Source organism: Cyprinodon variegatus, unplaced genomic scaffold (assembly GCF_000732505.1).
Source record: "Cyprinodon variegatus isolate N-32 unplaced genomic scaffold, C_variegatus-1.0 Scaffold921, whole genome shotgun sequence".
Lineage (NCBI taxonomy): Eukaryota > Metazoa > Chordata > Actinopteri > Cyprinodontiformes > Cyprinodontidae > Cyprinodon > Cyprinodon variegatus.
Genome location: NW_015151374.1, coordinates 275,278 through 295,668, shown reverse-complemented (window position 1 = coordinate 295,668; position 20,391 = coordinate 275,278). Strand labels below are relative to the sequence as shown.

General features: G+C 36.9%; 1 protein-coding gene across 1 annotated transcript in view; it reads left to right on the top strand.

Moving 5' to 3' along the window:
• The first annotated feature begins 12,047 nt into the window (after window positions 1-12,047).
• LOC107099935 (chloride channel protein ClC-Kb-like) overlaps window positions 12,048-20,391 on the top strand; it is a 31,084-nt gene continuing 22,740 nt past the window's right edge. The window contains exons 1-7 of the mRNA XM_015398263.1: window positions 12,048-12,198; window positions 12,673-12,804; window positions 17,109-17,237; window positions 17,847-17,986; window positions 18,096-18,173; window positions 18,317-18,392; window positions 19,280-19,405. Coding sequence (XP_015253749.1) covers window positions 12,048-12,198; window positions 12,673-12,804; window positions 17,109-17,237; window positions 17,847-17,986; window positions 18,096-18,173; window positions 18,317-18,392; window positions 19,280-19,405 — 832 coding nt within the window. The remainder of the gene's footprint in view (window positions 12,199-12,672; window positions 12,805-17,108; window positions 17,238-17,846; window positions 17,987-18,095; window positions 18,174-18,316; window positions 18,393-19,279; window positions 19,406-20,391) is intronic.

Sequence of the window (20,391 nt, the reverse complement as noted above, 5' to 3'; positions counted from 1 at the left end):
TTTGGGTAAATGGTCTTCCTTCTGTTTCACATTGATTATATTTTTTGGGTATCATTGTTCATCTCAGTTTCAAAGTTTTTTTTGTTCCTGACCTAACGACAGAACTGGAGTCATTTTCAAGCTGTGGTACTAAGAGTTGCTCCAAAAAAAATGAAGACAAAACAAAACAAAAAGATTCAGCTGTAATAAAATTTTTTGCAAATATTTTAAAAGATGTTGAGGATTCTGATTACATTGTTGGGACTATTTCTTGTCTGCTTCTTTCGTTTGCTTCCCTGTTTACAGGCTGCGGCTCTTTATGCCAAAATAAAATAACAAAAGCTGCGTGTTAGGGTTCTGTTTGTGGGGAATGTTTTGTGTTTTCCTTTTTAGCTTCTCCTTCCACCACTAGATGGTGCCCCTTCCCCGTTTTGGCCTGGAGGGCTGCTTCCGGTTTTCCTCCCACATCTGCGGCTCGTTGGGTCATCACCAGAGGAGTATTTGAGCTGCAGACTGTCACCACCTCGATGCCAGAGTGTTTGCCGGTATTGGGTACTCTAGCCCCACTGAGTTTAGCAGAGTCTAATCTTTGAGTTTTTGTCTCCCAGTTTTTGTCCACATTTCTAAACTTTTGTCTCCTTTGTTCTCCGGTAGGATTACCCTCCTGATCCGCTGGATAAGCCTGGTCCTTCTACCCCCTTGGAAGGCAATATTCGACTCTCTCTGAGCAAGGGGAAACCTCCACCAGATCCGTTCAAGCCCTCCTCAGGAAATTCTGTGACAGTCCGCTACTCTGCTCCTCTGGACCCTACCATTAGTGTGCCTATCCGCCCTCCGAGTACAATCTTCTCTGGACAATTTCCCCACAAACTGGACCCAGGAATCAACCTAGAACCCCTTTATGTGAGTCTAAACTGAACCATTCATCTGCTTCGATCTATTCCCTACGGTCCTTGAACTTACCACTCTTATCTTCCCCTAGAGAATTTCCGGTTCCGCTGGATTTCCCCCACTCTGAGAAAACCCAGTTTAGTCTCACTGAGAACCTCCTTTGTTTGTCTTTCCCCCCAAGCTGAGAAAACCCAGTTAGGTCGCTCTGAGAACCTCCTTAGTTTGGATTTTCCCCCCAATCTACAGACTGCATGGAAGTAGTTCTGCTCCGTACCTCTTGGTTCGAAAGGAGAATAACTTGTCCAAGACATTGCTGTTGGGGATGATTTTGGTTAATTTTACAGAGAATTTCTTTGTTATTCCTGCTTTATAAAGGTACAGGGAGGTAATCTAACCCAGCATACTAGTGAAAATAACTCTTACATATAAACTAGAAGGATAAAATTCAAGAAATGCTCTAACACGAAAACAAGAGGACTGAGAAGTTAACAAATCAGGCAAAGCCTCATTTTCAACAATAAGAAAAACAATGAAAAACGTAATTCCAGAGGAAACTGAGGTGTAAGGTGTGAATCTCATCTTGCTCACACACCTTTTCAGTGCTATTCTACAAACTGGCAATCTCCACCCCATAACAATGGTTATTGAGGACAATCATTGTAACCTTGGTTTTATCTCACCTCATCCAAAAATGAAGATATTTGTCCCTTTGCTGGCTGTCAGGCTGTTATCTTGCTGTTATAGCCTCTTTTGGAGGAACTGCTTCCTCCCATCTGTGTGTCCATTTAGCCCATTTCACTACTATTTCTTTCACTGAGTAATCATTTCTTCAAACAGCATCTTAACAAGGCCTTTTTGAATATTTTTTTGGTTTTGAATGATGCATTTTAAACCAAAACACACTAATTTATCGTACATTGCCGTTTAAATTGTCTTCATATGATCTTAATACATTACTAAACCAAACAAAGGTAAAACCTCCAGCTTTCTGGACCAAGGATGAATCTAACCATCGGAGGTTTACTGTCCTCTTCCTTACATCTTGGCTGATTTCATTGGATGTTTCCATGATGTCACACAAGGAGCCAAAACATCTGAGGCGTTGCCTTAAAATAAATCCACAGGTGTTCTTCTGTTCAACCCATAGACTTTTGGGTTAATTAGAAACGTACATCATCTGAACATTTCATAAAAAAAAACAAAAAACCTTATATATTAGTGTCATAACCTAAATAATTTGAATAAAATAAATATCTAAGCTCATGAAAATCTAAAAGCTCATATAACAAACTACATCTAAAAGGTTGGTTTTACTTCAGCTCAATTTAAATTAAAATCTAGGTTATTAACTCCAAAGGTAAATCAGATGTATCAAAGTTTCTGAAGGCTACTACTATCTGACCTGCTGTAAAAATAAAGTTTCTGTCTTTGTTCCTTTAAATCAGAAAGTGGAAAAGAGTTCTGTGTCATATCTCTGCAGATAAGTTAAGAGGAAAACAAAGATGGAAAGAATGTGCTTGAAAACAAAGCCTATAGGCAGGCACAGGGGACTTAGTGGTGACATGACTTAGGGGCTATTAATATCTCCATGAGGTTTGCAGCCAGTCATTATTAGGAAAAACTCGCCGCCCTTTTTTTTCTAGTAAGTGACTCTGACAGCTAATCCATTTATGGGCTTTCTGATGGTGTGTATTTGAATCAAGCTTTGAAGTCTCGTTAAGCAGTGAGGAGTGTCGAATTTAAGGCGCAGAAGCTCATCCACTGGTTCGCTACTGATTTATATCAGTCATTAAACATCTGCCATCATAATCTTTGAAAAGCCCCAGGTGTTTGCTGCCAAATGCAGACCTCTTTATTAAAGATGCCGGTAAGGTTACCAGGCATTACGGATCACTCAACTAAGTATTATTTGATTTCAGCCTTATCACCACTGAGCATAGAGCCCCCTGCTCAGGGTCTAAATCTAGCCTAGCAACTCACCTCCTCCCAAACAGGGAACATGCAGAGCCCCTTGTTTCTAACAACAGGAATATTGATGTTTCTCTGTGGGATTAGTCCTGTTTACGTCTAATTTAAGCTGAAATTAAGATTCATCACTTCAGGTAAAAAGAAATGTGATGTTCAAAAGTGGAATTGCTTTTTCATTATTATTAGTCTAATCTGTTATGTCACATATAGTTATAGGACATCGGCTGTTATTTTTTTTGGAATTCAATTACAAATGCAAAAACTGTCATGTTTGCTTAAAAAAAACCTTTTCGCATATGAATCATAAACATTAGCAGCCTGGAGACAGAACCATAAACCCCCTGGGCATTGACAGTACATTATCTAAGCTTGTGACCAGGTTGCTTTCCCAGTGAAGCATGGATGAGTGCTGATGGGGAGCCATCAAAAGCAGGGCAGCAATGACAGGGTGACAAATGTGACATGGATGGGAGATTATCAAGCACAGTGGGAAGAGTGAAGGATGTAAAATGAAGGTTGGAAATGCTCTCTAAAGACGAACTCTCACTCTAAAACTTTCTGGGTTGCTTCTTTTACCCAAATGATGGGTCTCTGTTGCCAGGAAAGAAGTCTGATATTTTTTAACTAAATAGTCTGTAGAAAATTGTGACAGATTTTGCGTGCAGATCAAACAGCAGAACCTAACAGTTTCTTTTTTTTTTTTTTTCATACTGTCATTTTGAACTGCCATGTCGCACATTCAAATATTCATGACATGTACTCAGGCATTGCACAGCTGCTCCACCTCCTTCTGGGGGACTGCAGACCATAGAGTTTGAATGGAAATCAGTGCAAGCATGAGGTGTTTGGTATAGTACAAACATAAAAAATTAAACACAGAAACATTTATGTGAAGTTTCACTGCATGTATGTCATGTTTTCTAAAAAAAAGAAAAAATAGCATATCTTGTGTTTGCTGATTTTCTGTAAGACAAAAACACTGAAGTAATGGGAAAAAGTCTGCTAATTCAACAGGTTGACACAGCGGACCCTCACTTTTACAGCTTTATCTCTTTATTTAAAATCATGCTATTACTTCCTTTTTGTGGCATGACATATGATGCACCTATAACATTCAAAACAGCTGGTCATTTTGAGCTTTTATTGCATGTAAAACTCTAGGACTTGTTTCTGGTAACACACCTGCTAAGTAGTTAGTGCAAGCTCGTCTTAACAGTCATAATTTGACCAAAGAACTGGTTATACCAACTCCATAGGCTATCTTTATAAAGCTTTTTATACTTTGCATTTTGCAAACCTGTCTCATTAAACAGCTTATCACACACAATTTAGATATCATATCTACTTATTTACCTGTTTATTAGGTTCCACCTACCATCATCTGAAACCCTTTTGTTATTGGAGCTGCTTGCAATCATGTGCTGTGGGAATGTTAATCAGATCATACAGCTGACACAGATTTTTTCAGCTGCGCATCCATGATTCCTTCCCTGTTCCTCCACAACTCAAAGGTGATTTACTGTACTGAGATCTAGTGATGTAGAGGCGTACACAACAGGATGTACATGCAGTGAGCAAGAATACTACTGATGTGCTGCAGAGGTGTAGTAATGAAGTACAAATACTTGGTTACTGTCCTTAAGTACACTTTTTAGGTATCTATACTTTACTCTATTGCTTATTTTTCTTCCTACTTCTGACTTCTACTCATTACATTTTCACAGTAGTATCTGTATCTATGCTTTCTATTTCTTACATTTGTAAAACAAACGTTACTCTTGGCTTCGGCTTAATATTTATAAATTTTTGTTTCATGTCATGTGCGCCATCCAATGCAGATCATTGGCGCCATACACATCTAGAGGAAACTAGTGTAATTGGATGAGTCATATAACGCAAACACTCATTGGTTACCTAAAGGAAATCATCATCAGCAAGCAGGTGTTCTTTAAACTGGAAACGTGAATTGTCTATGCCATGCTACAATGTCGGATTCAGAAAAAGATGTTGAAATTTCTAAAAGGTCGGACACAGGCGAGAGCGTATCGTGAGATGGAGACCAACAAAATCTCCCTCATCCTTGGCCCTATCTCAAAGAATTTTTCGAAATAGTCAAAAAATTGAGCTTTCAGTTCATATAGTGGCATCTGGATGTTTTTTAAAGGTTACTTTATACTTTAAGTAGTTTTTGGAGCACATACTTTTTCACTTTTACTTGAGTAAAGAGGTGAAGTTGATACTTCAACTTTTACCAGAGTGTTTTTAAACTGCAGTATCTATACTTGTACTCAAGTAACAGATGTGTGTACTTTTGACACCACTGATGTGCTGGACCAGATAGTTTTTGGCAATCTGTTTACATCACTTAATTTAATCTTTGTTAATAGCTGAGCTATATTTAGCAGTATTATCAACATAGGCTCTTAAGAGGTGGTAGATAGATGCAGTTTTGTGAGAAAAGAAAACTGAAGAATATTGCATTCCAGGTTACTCTATAGGAGTGCTGCCTAGCCCCCCAAAAGGTTTGGTTCCTGGTCAGCATTTCTTTGACCTCTGGAGGGTGGCACCATCTGTAACCCTAAAAGAGCTTGGCAAGTATAGAAACTTAATTTACCATACCTTTAAATGTAATTTCTAATTGTTTACTAATCCTGAGTCTCTCCATCTAACCTAACCTTATCTGTTAATTCAATTTAGGCCTGGTTTTAGTTAGGCTGGGTCTACATGAGATGCTTTTTACATATTAATCTTTAGATTTATCTTTAGTATTAATCTTTATGTTGTACACTAAGATATTATGTTTTTCTCTCATATCCTCATTAATCAGTAGCTTTAACTGCATTCAAATAGCTAATGTTACACAAACTAATCAAAATCAGCCATTTTAACCTTCTGGGAAACAAGTTCCTTACTCTTTTTGAAGTGCTCCTGGCCTGTTGTACTCTATGAAGAAAAGAGCAATTGGAGGGAAGCCAGAAAAGATTGTATCATAGCAACTGGCCTGATTCGAGGAAGCACTACATTATAAAGTGCAAGAGGCTTATGTTGCCAAGCTCAGGAAATCATTATACCTTTCACAACTTTAATAAAAAGATCGTCTTATCTAAGCAGCCGGTGTGATTGCCACCTTAGGGCATTCAGAGTATGTAGGTCAGAGTGGAAATAAACACACTGCATGGATAAAATCAGGTTATTTAATATTCTATCAAATTTAACTAAAAAATGATGGTGATAAGATGTGATGCTCTTAAGGAGAAATAATTCAAATCAACGCTTAGGGCAAAATGTTTCTAGCAATTGTTTCCAGTAAAATGAATCATATTTATGGGAAAAACAACCAAATAAAATATGGAAATATATGAGACACTCCAAATACGTTATCAGGAATCGGTGTTGTCCTGCCTCTAATCTATAGGCTAATGTATGTGTGTGCATGTATATGCATTCCCCTTTTGCTTTTACATGATCAACTTAGTCACACAATTATATGCCCATTTTATTAAAGAAGGCTTACCAAGAAACGTACACTGAAAAATAAAACAACGCAACTGCTTTTGGCATTTACTTAATCATATTTAGTTATTTTAACACAATAGTTTTATGTCCTACCCTGCTAACATGAACCAAATGTGTTAAAGTAACTAAATACGATTAAGTAAATGCCAAAAACCGTTAAATTATTTTTTTCAGCGTACTTTTATTCTGTTTAAAAAACAAAGCGAACCCTTTTGGTGTTTATTGATAAGGCACACTAGATTATATTGCCATTGTGTCCAGAGATTTGACCTTCTTCGACAGGTTCAGGTGAGTTACAGAAACATTACGGCCATTACATTAGAGTTTGGCTGAGCTGTCATCGGACGAAAAGGTCAAAACCTTTCCTCAATGTAACACGGAGCTGATACTGATCCCAAGCCACAAATTATAGTATAATTACTGTGCAAAATTATATAAAACCGAATTCTGAATACAAGCCTTGGATATAGACTGAACTTTAAAAGGGAGACAGTTTATAATGTAGAGGTCTGAATGTTAACACTATATGAAATGGTTGGAAGAATAATTCCTTTAGTTCCTCCCTTAAATCAACAGTGATGAATTTTTTTTATCTGTAGTTTACAGATGTAAAGAATATTATTAACTTCATGACAAAACATTCATATTTAGAGCTTAAAGTATGTGACTAAAAGTACATTTATCTCTGTGTGCTTTGTACGGGACAAAAGCAGCGGCTATATGCTTGTGCATTCCTTCTACTGTGGTAGCTCATTGGGAGGATCTCCTCAAGGACCAGATCTAAAAGACTTCAAAAATAATTTAATTCAAAAACACTTTATTAATCCCAAAGGGAAATTAAATGTTGCAGTAACTCATAGTTGTTTTTTTCTTTTCTTTATCGAGTTGTTGTAGGTGTTGATTGCTGTAGTCAGAAAGGATCTTCTGTAGCCCGTCTGTCTTGCATTGGACCTGGACAAGTCTCTTATTGAAGACATGCTGTTTGTCTTCTGAAGAGGATGCTCACTGTTATCTATAATGTTCTTCACTTTAGAAGAATAATTCTTTGTGAAATCTTCTCCAGAGGTTCCAGAGGAGTTCCTAGAACAAATCCAGGCTTCTTTATTAGCTTGTTGAGCTATTTGAAGTCATTAGCTGTAATACTGTTACCCCAGCAGAGGATGGAGGAATAGATCGCACTCTCCACAACAGACTTAGAGTAGTAGCCATTCAAAATGTCCCCACTTTCCTTGATGGGTCCTTGGCTTGTTCCTTTTTACAACATAAATCTTTGTAATAAAATATTCTTTCTGTCACCATTTGTGGACATTAAGATCTAAAGAGAAGCACCTTCTCCTGGTCAGACCCTGTAATTCAGTGAAAGGGTGATGTCAGCGAAAAAAAAAGCTCACCCAGGAGAAGGCCAGTGGCTGAAAGTTGGATGCCATTCTGCTGGCGTTTCATTGGGAAGGGCCATTAGCTGCTACTGTATAGAAGATATGTAGTATCTTGTTGCAAACTTTGAAGGACCTAACCTTCTGTAGGAAGTATAACCTACTCTGTCCCTTCTTGTACAGGAGGAATGCACTGATGGTCTTCCAGACAGTTCCTGGATCGGCTTCTTTGATTGGTTGTTCAGATTTTCCATCACTTTGGACACATGTCAAACCCTTGAAAACATAAAATGCTTCTCAGGACCTTCTAACATCTCTAGAGGTGTTTTCACCATATGAAAACCAGACATCACTGATGCTTAAGTACCATTCGGCGCGGGCGCAGCATTAACCCAGTTGGTTTTAGAACTAATTCCCACCTGAAAATATGAAGAATATATCAAGCATAACTCCACAGTTATCAGGTATTAATGCAAACTTTAGCACCTGTGTAGAGATAAAAAATGTAAAGGCATGTTTTTCTTCACTTGGTGACCAACTAGAGGTTTGCAACCCCCAAGTACATACATCCTCTTGAGCAGGGGCGGAGCTAGGTGGGGGCTGAGGAGTGGCCATGGCCACCCTTACCCAATAATTGGCCATCCTTCTGGCCAACCCTACCATTTTTCCCTCTATACATATGGTGGTAGCAGTAATACTCTCAAGTGGAATGTTCTTACTTATTTAACATTAAAATTTTTCATATATTCACAGTTACTTGACAACAAAAACAATGTGGTTAATTATGCAAATCAATATACTAACAAAAAGAAACAGAATTCAGGCTTTTTTCGGAACCAGATGTTGTCTTATGGGGTAAAGAGAAAATTACATCCTTGCAAGTCATCTAGGAGTCATCAGTGAAAACATAGATAAATAACTACTTCAATAATAAATAATCAATTTAATGTAGATATTAGTAGATTTAAATATTAATTTTATGCTGATTGATTATTGGTAAAAGTATGTAAGTAATGACAATGATTAAGATGTTCGCCCCAGAACTCAAACTTGAAAGAATTTTTTCAACTACACCTTTAAATTAGAAAGCATGGATGTTTAAATATATGTATATTTGTTAGCAAAGGCTGTAGGAAAGTATTGTTAGTCTTTTTTTTTTTTTTCGAAAATATGGATGTAGTGGTTGTTTATTGTCATTTTGGAACAGTGTAGATTGACCCTGAGGTACTGGGGTCAATCCGCTTTCAGCATTTACCTTGGTTATTGCCTGGTCACCCTAATTAACATTTTCTGGCTACACCTCTGCTATTGAGTAGATAATAAAAAAATATTTGTTACTACAGAGCTTGGTAACCTAAGTTTATATCCTAATTGATCAACATTTTAGCCTCATCTTGACCGGAAAACAAGTAGTTAAACAGGTAACTGAACAATCGTTTATAAAATTGCAAGATATTTGGGCAGTTGAGAAATACCACAGAAAAATATTGTAGTGGGAGAATTGATTGTGGACCACAGAAGTGATTCAGCAAAGGGCTGTTGGTCTTTTTCACCAGTTTGTGTAAACACAGGTTAAAGAAAAACATCTCATTAAGCCAAATATAGGACACATTCTCAAACCTTGGATGTACGGGTCAAAACATGTTTTAGAGAAAAAGTAGAGAAACAAAGCTATACTGCAGATACAGATTATTGAAACAATGTCATGAACAGGAAAAAAAAGCTAAAAGAAAAACAAAAAAAAAACTGACAAAGGTGATTGTAAAAGAGAAGATCTGGTAGATTATTCCACTATGCTCTCTTAAATGCATGCTTTTGGGTTCTATGTTCTTTTTCCATGTAGGGTTCATCATGGTTTCACGTATTCCTGCTTTTGCAGTAGGATACTTCTCAAGCTACATAATCTATGCTGTGTCCAACAAAAAAAGCATTAATGTGTAAATGCATCACTGTGTCCTTTTAAGCCACCCTGTGCTTTGATTTCATCCTCACTCTCCAGCTCTGGATTTCTGGGCTCACAGTTGGGGAAAGAAGCCAAGGTTAAGTTTACAAACACTGTCACATGTGATTTATCTTCAGTTTGGATTGCAATGATTTGCACTGAGGTGAATTGCTTTTTTAAGAGTAGAAAAGTGTAAAGAAACAAACAGCTGAGGCACCAAAGGGCTGCAATCTAACTTAATCTTATCACCTTCAATAAATCAGAAATGTTTCAAGAAGTGGTGCTTTTCATTACACTGTCAACACGTTGTTTGATCTACTGCCTGTTCCCTGTTTTTTGATGATGATGATGATGATTATGGAGCCATATGTAGGCAGAGATTTTGCAGGGCTGCCTTTAAAGCCAATGCCTATTTTTATATTTCACCATGTAAACAACTTTTTTGCAGATGTTCCCTTTCCATTTAACGGCAATGTACGATAATGACAAGAGCACAGTGATATACTGTATGCAAAGTGATATACTGTATGCTTTTACTCCTTTTCAACTCATACAATTTATATTCTTCTAAGTAAGCAATGAAAAATGATTTAGTGGTTTTTAGAGCAATGAAAAAGAAACATTTGGGTAAAATTTTAAGGTTAAAAGGTTAACATTTCTATATCCTTTAGTCACCACAAGGGGTGCTGAGAGTCTAACGATGGGACTAAAACTAAACTTTATTGAATTTTTTAAATGACACTTATCTGCGTTAAAAGACAATAGAAGAGTTTGCTTTGATTCTCCTCCATTGGAATTCATCGGTTCCCAGAAACAATTATAGGTTCAGTGTGTGTTGAACTCAAAGATAAATAAAGCACATTTTGATTAGTGTTTCTTGTTTAAAAAAGAAATCTTAATTTTTACTTGTTGAAAAACAAAAAGTGCTTCGTAATTTACTTTGATTTACTTTCAATACGTCTGGTGAAAAACTACCTAACACCAAAGATTTCCATCGAGCTCTTTGTCTCTATGTGCCGCTTCCATGGAAACAGTTATACCCTCATAAGAGCTCTCTTTATTTGTATATACAAATGTGGGAGAGATGGTGTGGCTTTTGCTCACATCAAGCTGATTTCAAGGCTCTATAAATAACACAAGTGTTAATTAAAAACATACACGGAAGAAATAACAGGATAATTAATGAGTAACAGCTCATTAGAAGAAGACAAAGGGTGTGAAAATGATTACCCTGACCTTCCACATGTTGCAGAGGCTAAACCTTGATTTCCTAAAGTTTAAAATAATTACAGGACTGCTGATAAATGTGTGATTTTATTAATGGGATCTTTAGGGGAAAAAGGGGGGTGAATTTGAAAAACAACAAAAACAATGTTTGATATTAAAGACAAAACATAATTAAAACCCAACGCTTTGATTCTTTACAGATTAATACAAAAACAAATAATGAACTGTAAAAGGTAATGAGTAGTATTGAAAGTAAATGGCTGAAAATAAAGGAGAAAATACAGAAAAGTGAAAAATAAATCAGTTTATGGTTTAAATTTGTTATGAAGTAGTGGAAGTGGTCTTCGATAAAGATTCCTTCAGTGACCAACTTGTCGATGCTGGAAGGATTTCTTTGCTGTTAATGACACAAAACGTTTTGCGCAGTGGGTAGCACTGCTGCCTTGCAGCAAGAAGGTCTTTCTGCATGGAGTTTGCATTTTCTCCCTGTTCATGCGTGGGTTCTCTCCAGGTACTCCGACTTCCTCCCACAGTCCAAAAACATGACTGTTACATGAATTGACTTCTCTTAATTCTCCTTAGGTGTGATTGTGTGCGTGAATCGTTGTTTGTCTCTGTGTTGCCCTGCGATAGACTGGTGACCTGTCCAGGGCGTATCCCACCTCTCACCCATAGACTGCTGGAGATAGGCAGGGATAAGCGTGTCAATGTCCATCCATTTTTCATCATGCTGTACATATATTTATTACATATTTATTTATATATATATATATATATATATATGTGTGTCAAAAAATGTATACTAATGTAGTCAATAGGAGTTGATGAAAGGCTAAGCAAGTTGACTGTGTTTCAATGTTTAATATATTTTGCAGACGCTTGAAGGTCACCTTGAAGTGTTCCCTTTAAAGAGTTAATATTAGCTACGCTGTCAGCCGTGACTGCTCCATCACATTTATGCAAATACCTTAAAAGAGGTCAGTTACAACCCAGTATAAACTTATCTACACCAACACAAACTCCTCTTTATAACCTTATAGATGTAACTGAGGACCAGCAAGCAGAAGGTCAGTCTGAATGCTTTTTTTTTTTTTTAATATCTAGTTTAGAATATTTCTTGTTTTGATTATTCCAGTTCCTTTCAAGGCCAAATGAGGAATTTTAATAAATCACCTGGGACAGAAGCGTATGAGGAAGATAACATACAGGAACGAGAAAATAATTCAGAACCATCCCATAATGTGACTCCACTTCTGCTGGACTCATGGAAACCATGCCGAGGGCTCCGGGCAAATGTCAAAGGTAAGTCATGTGAAAAATGAGCACATGAAATAACATTTTATCTAAGTTATTGACAAGTTAAAGGAAAACTCCATTAATATGGCTCAACATATTTAAGATAATAAATCCTGTCTTCTGATACATCAATCTGTAATTTTTGCAAATAGATTTAGTGTAAATTAGATTTTCTGAATTGCATAATTCTTCTTGTTAACAAGCTGCATTTCTTGCATCAATCTAAATTCCCCTACTTTTATAAGTACAGTGATAATTTCTTTCACACTTTTTAAATTCTTTCTTTAAGAAGTGGAAAAGTCTTATTAGCAACTGTAGCCTGTTTGTACTTGAGTTGTCCTCTAACAAATGTCTCAGAGCAAAAGCTTTGTAATGCAAATGAAGAAGCAGTGGAATATGTATCTCAATCAAATATTGTGTGGCATTAACATTAAAGGCATTTTAGTTTGATGCACCCCACACTATTCTTTATCTTTAAAGAGCTGCTGGTAATGCTGAGCAGATGCTTGGGAAGCGTCTGTGGCATGCGGTGGTATGGCTTTGCCGCGTTGGGCATGTTGACAGCCATCCTAAGTTTTCTCATGGACCTCAGTGTAGCAAAGCTGCTGCGAGGTAAACACACATAAACATGCATTTTTCCCCTCTATTAGTTATAATCAAGGAAATAAAATAAACCCCTTTCGCAATTTTTCATGTCACAAAAACAAAAATTCAAGATATTCTATTGGAATTTTGGACACCAAACTAAAAAAGTTGCTTAATTGTAAGGAACAAATAAAAAGATTTACAGTTTTCAGTATTTATTAGAACTAAAGAAAACAGTTTCAACAACAATATTTCTCCTAAAGCTGCCCTATCAATAAATTCCTCCGAGCTGTGCATCTCTGTTGCTCTTCCATACTCTAGGCCTCTTTAGCTGCTTCTCTGATTAAATTGACAACAAAATCAAATGTGTTATATTCCCAGAGTTGGTGTTATATGTTTAAAGTATGATGTAAGTTCACCTGTTTAGTCTAATTCAAAAATTGCAAGAGTTAGTTCCTCCAGGTGGTGTTTATTCATAAATATAAGCAACTCTGTTGATTTAAAAATAAACAATAAGCAAAGTTTCCCCCTGAATACCAACCTATTTGGGAACTCTTATCTATTAAAAGACATACGGGAAAAAAATAAATAAAATTTTTCCTTTTGGCGTAGGATCCAGAAATTTAGATTGTCATCGGTTCAAATCCTACCTCAGTTGTCGTGTCTTTTGTAAGACACCTGACTTGCATTGGTGATGTGTTGATGGTGTTCAGATGGTCTGGTAGCTGCCTTTCCTCTGTCAACATGCCCCAGGCCGGCTGTGGCAGCATTGGATTAATTAATTATTATAATAATTAATTTATTGATACAATCACTTAGTCTTTGGTGCGCAGACCTCAGCAGGAAACATAGCCCTGAATTTTGATAGATATGCAAAAACAGGAGTAAAGAATATGGCTGTTTCCCCCCAGGCCTGAATTTGGTGGTGGAGTGGAGATAGATGAAGTTGGTTAGTCTGTAGACTGCTGGTTAGTGAGACGGTCTGCTGATCTTTATGGGGAGATCCAGTGGACTGTGTGAGCTGATACAAGAGCTTCACTCAGGGACCTGGAAGATGGAAGTCCAGTTTGGATAACACAGGTTGAGAGAACCTGTCCATGATGAGCAAGCATGAAGCGACAGTGGAGAGGAAAATCTCCCCGTTGGGAAGAAACCTCTGGCTGAACCAGGCTAAAAATAGCGGTCTTCCGCCGTAAAGGTTGAAATGAGATGCAGAATGCAGTAAGAGTCTGTGAGGAATGAAACTCATAATGAAGTTTTAGCTACGATGGTGGAGGAGGGGCTGCAGGTAGGTTGAAACGGGATCATCTGAATGAAGTCACACAGCGCATCCACCGCCTGAGCACAGGAGCAGACGAGTTGCGGATCGGAGGCCTTTTAAGATGAACTTTGGATGCTGATTGGCTTTCATGGAGGTGTTGTTCAAAGCTGATTGGCTGTGTCGTAGGTGGATGAAGGCGAGTTATCAGTTTATTCCGTTGAACTTACGCCCAGGCTCCATTGGTATTACCACTAGTGTGGTGAATGTGTTGAATTTAAACTATTTAGAAAAACACTCTCACAGTGTAAACTGTTAAACACTTTCAAAGCGGTTATTTTAACTCGATCGATAGGCACTTTAAAGGTGACACATTTAACTCCCTAGTAATTGAATTAAAATGTTCAAATTTGCTCCCTCTCCTGGCTTTAGTTAAGGTGGAAAGCTATGTCTTTGTAGATTTCTTGTGTACTATTCTTGCAATTATTAGTCTTCAATGAGCATGTTTATATGTGAAGTAGAAATCAGATAACTGGGGACATCTAATTTAAGAAATCCTTGTTTATATGTTGCAAATTTCATTCCCTAAACTTCCATACCAATGTGTTGTTGTTTTTTTTTTTTTTGCACCATGTTTTTTCTCACACACTGTTTACCTTTGATCACTGCTGCACTTCATGGAATGGAAAATTTCATTTACTGTCTGAAAAGCTGTATTAAATGAAATTTCATTTTGTATACACTCTGTTTACATTAAATGCGGTCCAGTTTATTAAACACTGTTGATTAGAATGTTGCCTAAAGTTTTTTCTTTTAGATGTAGACCGGAGGGACAACTTCAGGATGTCTTCAGGAGTAATTATGAATATTTACCAGCTTTCAAAGAATGTGAATATTCCCAATAAGACAGCAGTTTGTCATTGTATATGTGGATTTCTGTGAGAGAGAAGAAGGGCCTTTTAACCCAGCCTGGATGGAGGAGGCCCCTTCCAGGAAGAGAGCCATGTGTCACCAATAGGTCACTCTTCCCATCCAAGAGTTAGGAGATGTAACAGATGACAACTGTTGATAAAGCATCTCTTTATTTAATCCCTCATATGCCTGCTGTTTGTTTTTCCTTTGGACATGCACCCATGTTAATGAAAGAATTGGAGAACTGTGTTTAAAGGCACAAGCTATGGGCAGTAGAAATGTGATGAGTGATTATTGACACAATCACTTTAAAAAAATCATATAAAAACACAACATTTTTTGTGATATATGAAGTCTGGGATGTTGTTGTTACATTTTGTTTCTTTTTGTACATTTTTGTACATTTTGGAGAGGACTTAGAGTGACTGGCTGAGGACGGTAAGCTCACAAGAAAGAATGATTAATGAATTTCCAGAGCATTGGCAGAATTATGTAACGTCCAAAAAACAAGGGGCTGCAAACCCCTGGAAGGGCAGACTGAATCACAGACAGTGACAGAGAAAGGGAAGAGTTTGATGAAATTAAGTTACAACTCCTGAGAGATGAATGATACATGCCAACCAGGAAAGTACTACTAACTGTTTTGGTTTTGGTGAAGGAGGGCCTGTGGGCAGAGCACGACTGTGGAAAAAATGTAGATTTAATACATAAAAAAAATAAAAATACTATAAAAGTGTCACAGAAGGAACAGGCTAAGAAAACACTGGTAAAATAATCCAGAGCAGAAAACGGAAGAACAAACCAGCAGAGAAAAAAATAGAACCGATGGGCCTAAATACAGAGCAGACATAGAGTGATATCCACCATACCTGAAGAGTTAAACAGATAAAATGCAGAGTAAAGGCAGGGTAATTGACGGAGCAGGAATTATATCTGGAAAGACAGAAAGAAACCCAGGGAAATATCAAACAAAACCATATAAAGACAAACTTTGACTATTTAATGCCAATGCAATGTAGCTTTCTTTTTATATACAGCACATTGAATTTACAGAGAAACTAAAGAATCACTGAAAAAGAAAACTTGTTAACTTAAATTTCAAATTTAAATCTTAATCTTTAAAGCATTTCCTAATTACACATTTTAAATTGAATTTTAAATAGAAATTGCAAATTGTATTTATTAATCCATTGTTAAATACTGATACTGATAGATCCTTCATATGCTATTGGAATGAGCTACATAGATAAACTTGCCTTCCCTTTTCTTTGAATATATAAACTAGGAAGCTTAACACGGAAGAATAAACTGATGTGGAAATCGTCTATCAAACAATAATCAGAACAAGAAAGAAAAAGACATGTTGAATGACAAAGTAAACAACAGAATATGGCAAGATCTGGTGGAACTTAAAGAAAATAAAAATATGCACACGGAAAACAAAAAAACCCAAACCCTTCAAGACAGTGAGATTAACAGGACGTAGTACTGGTGAGTGGAGATCAGCTGAGGAAGGGCCTGAACTGTTAAACAAAACAACTAATTAACATGAATAAATATGAAAAGGAATGTTATAATACAAGCTAAGGCATAACACTGGAATGTTAACAAAACCACAATACATAACACAGAATATAAGTAAAAGGAAGATATTTCCTGAACAAAATTGAGAAAAGAGTAAACCTTGAACAGAACGCTGTAATAGCACCAAAACATCCTAGTTTCCTAGCTACACCTGAATGCAGCATGCACCACTCTTGGGAAACCATGAACAAAAAAATTTGGCAAAAAAAAAAAAAATCCAGAGATATTATTGATTATTTATTATATAATATTGTATTATATAATATTATATAATATTGTAAGAAACCTCTTAGTCATTCATAGATCACTGCATTTATATTTTTGTTAAATGATGCTGACGGGCTTTTCAAAGCCAGTCACCGATGTTGTCCAGGTGCACCAGAGAAAATGGGCTTAAATGCAAATTAATTCATAGTGTCTTAAATGTATCTTCCATATAAAAATTATGCGCTATATTGCTTTTGTGTTTTGTATTAAAACAAAATAAAACTCAGACATATGAATTTATTCAGCCGCTATGGAGACCTTTAGAGGACAGTTTAGAGAATAATAAAATGCTCTTTCATTGCATCTGCAGCTCATCAGTGGCTTTATATGAGACTGGAAGGCCACATTCTGCTGCAGTTTTTCTGCTGGACGCTGTATCCAGCATGCCTCTGTGCTTTTGCATCTTCCTTCTCCCATAACATCAGTCCCTTCTCCACAGGTTTGTAAAGATGTAACTATAGTAGGCTGGTCATGAACAATAATCTGCTCATATTTATTATGAATTCCCTTTAAGTGTTTTTATCCCATATAAACTATCACTGATGAATACCTGACTTGAGTATAATTTTGCTTCACTCTCTAGTAACAATCTAAAATAAATGTCAGAGGAAAAAGTCCAGATGATATCAGGAAGGAGTGAAAGGAAATGCACCATGATTTTATCACCTTTTTTCAAAGCTTCAAGTGACCCCAGTAACGATGGCTTTAATGCTGAAATGTCAGTGTATGTTTATGTTCTTACTGCTTGGCAGGATGGAGGACAGTTTTTTTTTTTTATTATCATTGCACAAATCTGAAAGAAAAACATACTATGTACCTCTTCTCTCCTAGGAAAAGAAAACAAAATTAAAAATAGAGACTTGCATTTTATATCTCAGCATTTGCAAGCAACAAATTCTTTTTCTGCCACTCAGATTGTCCTTTATATCTCACATAGATTTTCTCAGAATCCCTGTTTAATTATTCCAGGATTTCCATTTACTTAGTAGAGCTTTTCTGTTTATTTTACCCTCTGGGTCATGAGCTATTATTTCATTGTTTTGCTCAGGTTCTGGGATACCAGAGGTCAGAGCTATGCTGGCTGGCATGGAAATGCCTCATTACCTTTCTCTGACTAATATGTTCGCTAAGTTTCTGGGTCTTATCTGCACCCTGGCTGCCGGAAGCACAGTTTTCCTCGGCAAAGTTGTAAGTAATCACTTTGTACAACTGTTTTCCGTATAGATGAATTTATGCAACCAATAAATACTTCAGTTTTTTTTGTTTCTGTTTTTACATTTTTGTCTTCTAAATCCAGGGGCCATTCGTGCATCTTTCCACCATGGTAGGGGCCTATTTGGACAAGCTTTGCTGTCTAATACAGGGCAAACAGAAGGTAAAACAAATTAGATTTATATCATTTTAATTCATATTGTTTACCTCTAATACGCAGTCTGAAATACTACAAATCAGCTACAGTTATTTTGGTGAATATAAAGGTAAGAACTGTTCTCCACAACTAATGCTTTATATTCTTAGGAGGAGGCAGGAACAGAAATGTTGGTGGTTGCTGCTGCGGTTGGAGTAGCAAGCTGCTTCGGAGCTCCAGTCAGTGGTGAGACATTAGGGAGAGAAAATATATGACTTGCATTACATTTCTATTGCGTTTTTGTTTGCTTCTTTTGACTTAAATGCATTAATTATGAAATTTTTACATTTGATTTTTCTCCTTTAGTATAACCATGATAAACGTTTTAACAAGATATGGTTGTTTGTTTTTTTTTATTAGGAGGATAAAAGTCTATTTTTTTCTGTCAAACTTAATCTTTGGAAATTACATTTAATCTCTTTTATTCACCCTCAAACAAAGTTTAGCATATTTCTCTTACTGCACATGCACCATAACAGCAAAGGGGTGTTTAATCACCATTGAGACATAAAAGTAGACAATAAAAAACATCTTTATTTATGGGTTTGTTTTTTCGTATCACACCCATATTGACTTCTTGCACATTCCAATGGCACAACAATGGATAAACACTGGACTAACAAAGAAAGCAGAAAAGAAAACAAAGAAAAAAACATAGCATAAAGACCAGTACACATTTTAATGAATTATTGATTACAGCTTTTTTTTTTACACAATAAGAAAACCTGGCTTTTGGTACACAATTATTTTATTGGGTGAGAGAAAATACATTAGGTTTTTATAATATTTTGCAAATTTAAAGAATTATTTTTTATCAACCTGCTTTTTCAGCTTTTGCCCCCTTATTTGTCATTTTGTTTTACCATTGTGTACTGCAGACCCATTGAATTTTTAAATTCAGAGGGTGAGACCAACCCTGAAATGTCACAATTAACATATTGAAAAAGATTGTCTATTAATACCTGACACACAGCAAGCAATTATTCCTAACTCTGGAAATAGCTTCCATCAACAATCAGAAGGCACTAGAAGCTCACTCGTTGTTATTTTTGCTTCTTACTTTTGTGGTGTAGGTGTGTTGTTCAGCGTAGAGGTGATGAGCTCTCACTTCGCTCTGAGGCATTACTTCCCATGTTTCTTCTCTGCTGCCTGTGGGGCTCTGACTTTCCATTTGTTCTTTGTGTGGAGCGGAGATGGAGGTAAAGGGGAATCATTCAAAACTCTGTCGATCCAATTATTGGTTAGAATGTTTAGCATCTTGGCCAAGTTTTTACAATATTTTTTCCTTTTCCTAGCAGTATTGAGCAGCCCATGGATTAAAATTAAATCTGACTCTAGCACTAGCTTAAAGGGAAAGTCCTGAATATTTGTGTAAAGGTTCCATTACTTAATAATTGACCTACAGTAAATGGGTGTATGCGTTTCTGTTTTGAAAAAAATCCTATTTAATGTTTTCTTTCAATGGAAACTGAAGCTAATAGCGAATCCATGGCGGCTAAGCCCAAAGTGAATCCTACTGTCATAAAAACATAACCCTCACTTTGTTTTGTTGTTGAGTTTTTACATTATTAGTGGCTTGTTTTTACAACAGTAGGCTGACAGGACAGGGGGTATGAGGGTGGGGGAGCGACATGCAGCAAAGGACCACAGGTAGGATTTTAACCCGGGTCAGCCGCGCCGAGGATTAAGCCTCCACACATGGGTTTTGTACGCCAACCACTGCACCACCTGTACGCCCCCAATAACCCTCACTTAGAAAATCATCACAGCACCTTATATACATTTTTTATTTTACCTTTAAATGTACTTACAGAAACTTTTCCATGTTTTTTATGTGCATATGAAGTATAGGTTAAGAAGAGCTTGATGGACAATAATTCAAATCATACCGTACCCCTACTCGCTGTCTTCATTTGGAGGAGTCAGCCCGGAACCTCTAAGAGAGTGCCCAGAGAGCTCATTTCAGCCACTTGTTTCCGGGATATCACACTTTAGTCATCGTACAGATTTTACGACCAATTCACCAATACACCCACTCACTGAATGTGGCGAGCTACATTGTAGCTACAGCTTCCCTGAGGCTCCCTGACACAAGCGAGGCTGTTGTAACCAGGCGCCACTGGGCGAACAGAGACCTGTACTGCAAGAAAAGGATGGATGGTTGATGTCAGGTTAGGTTAGTATA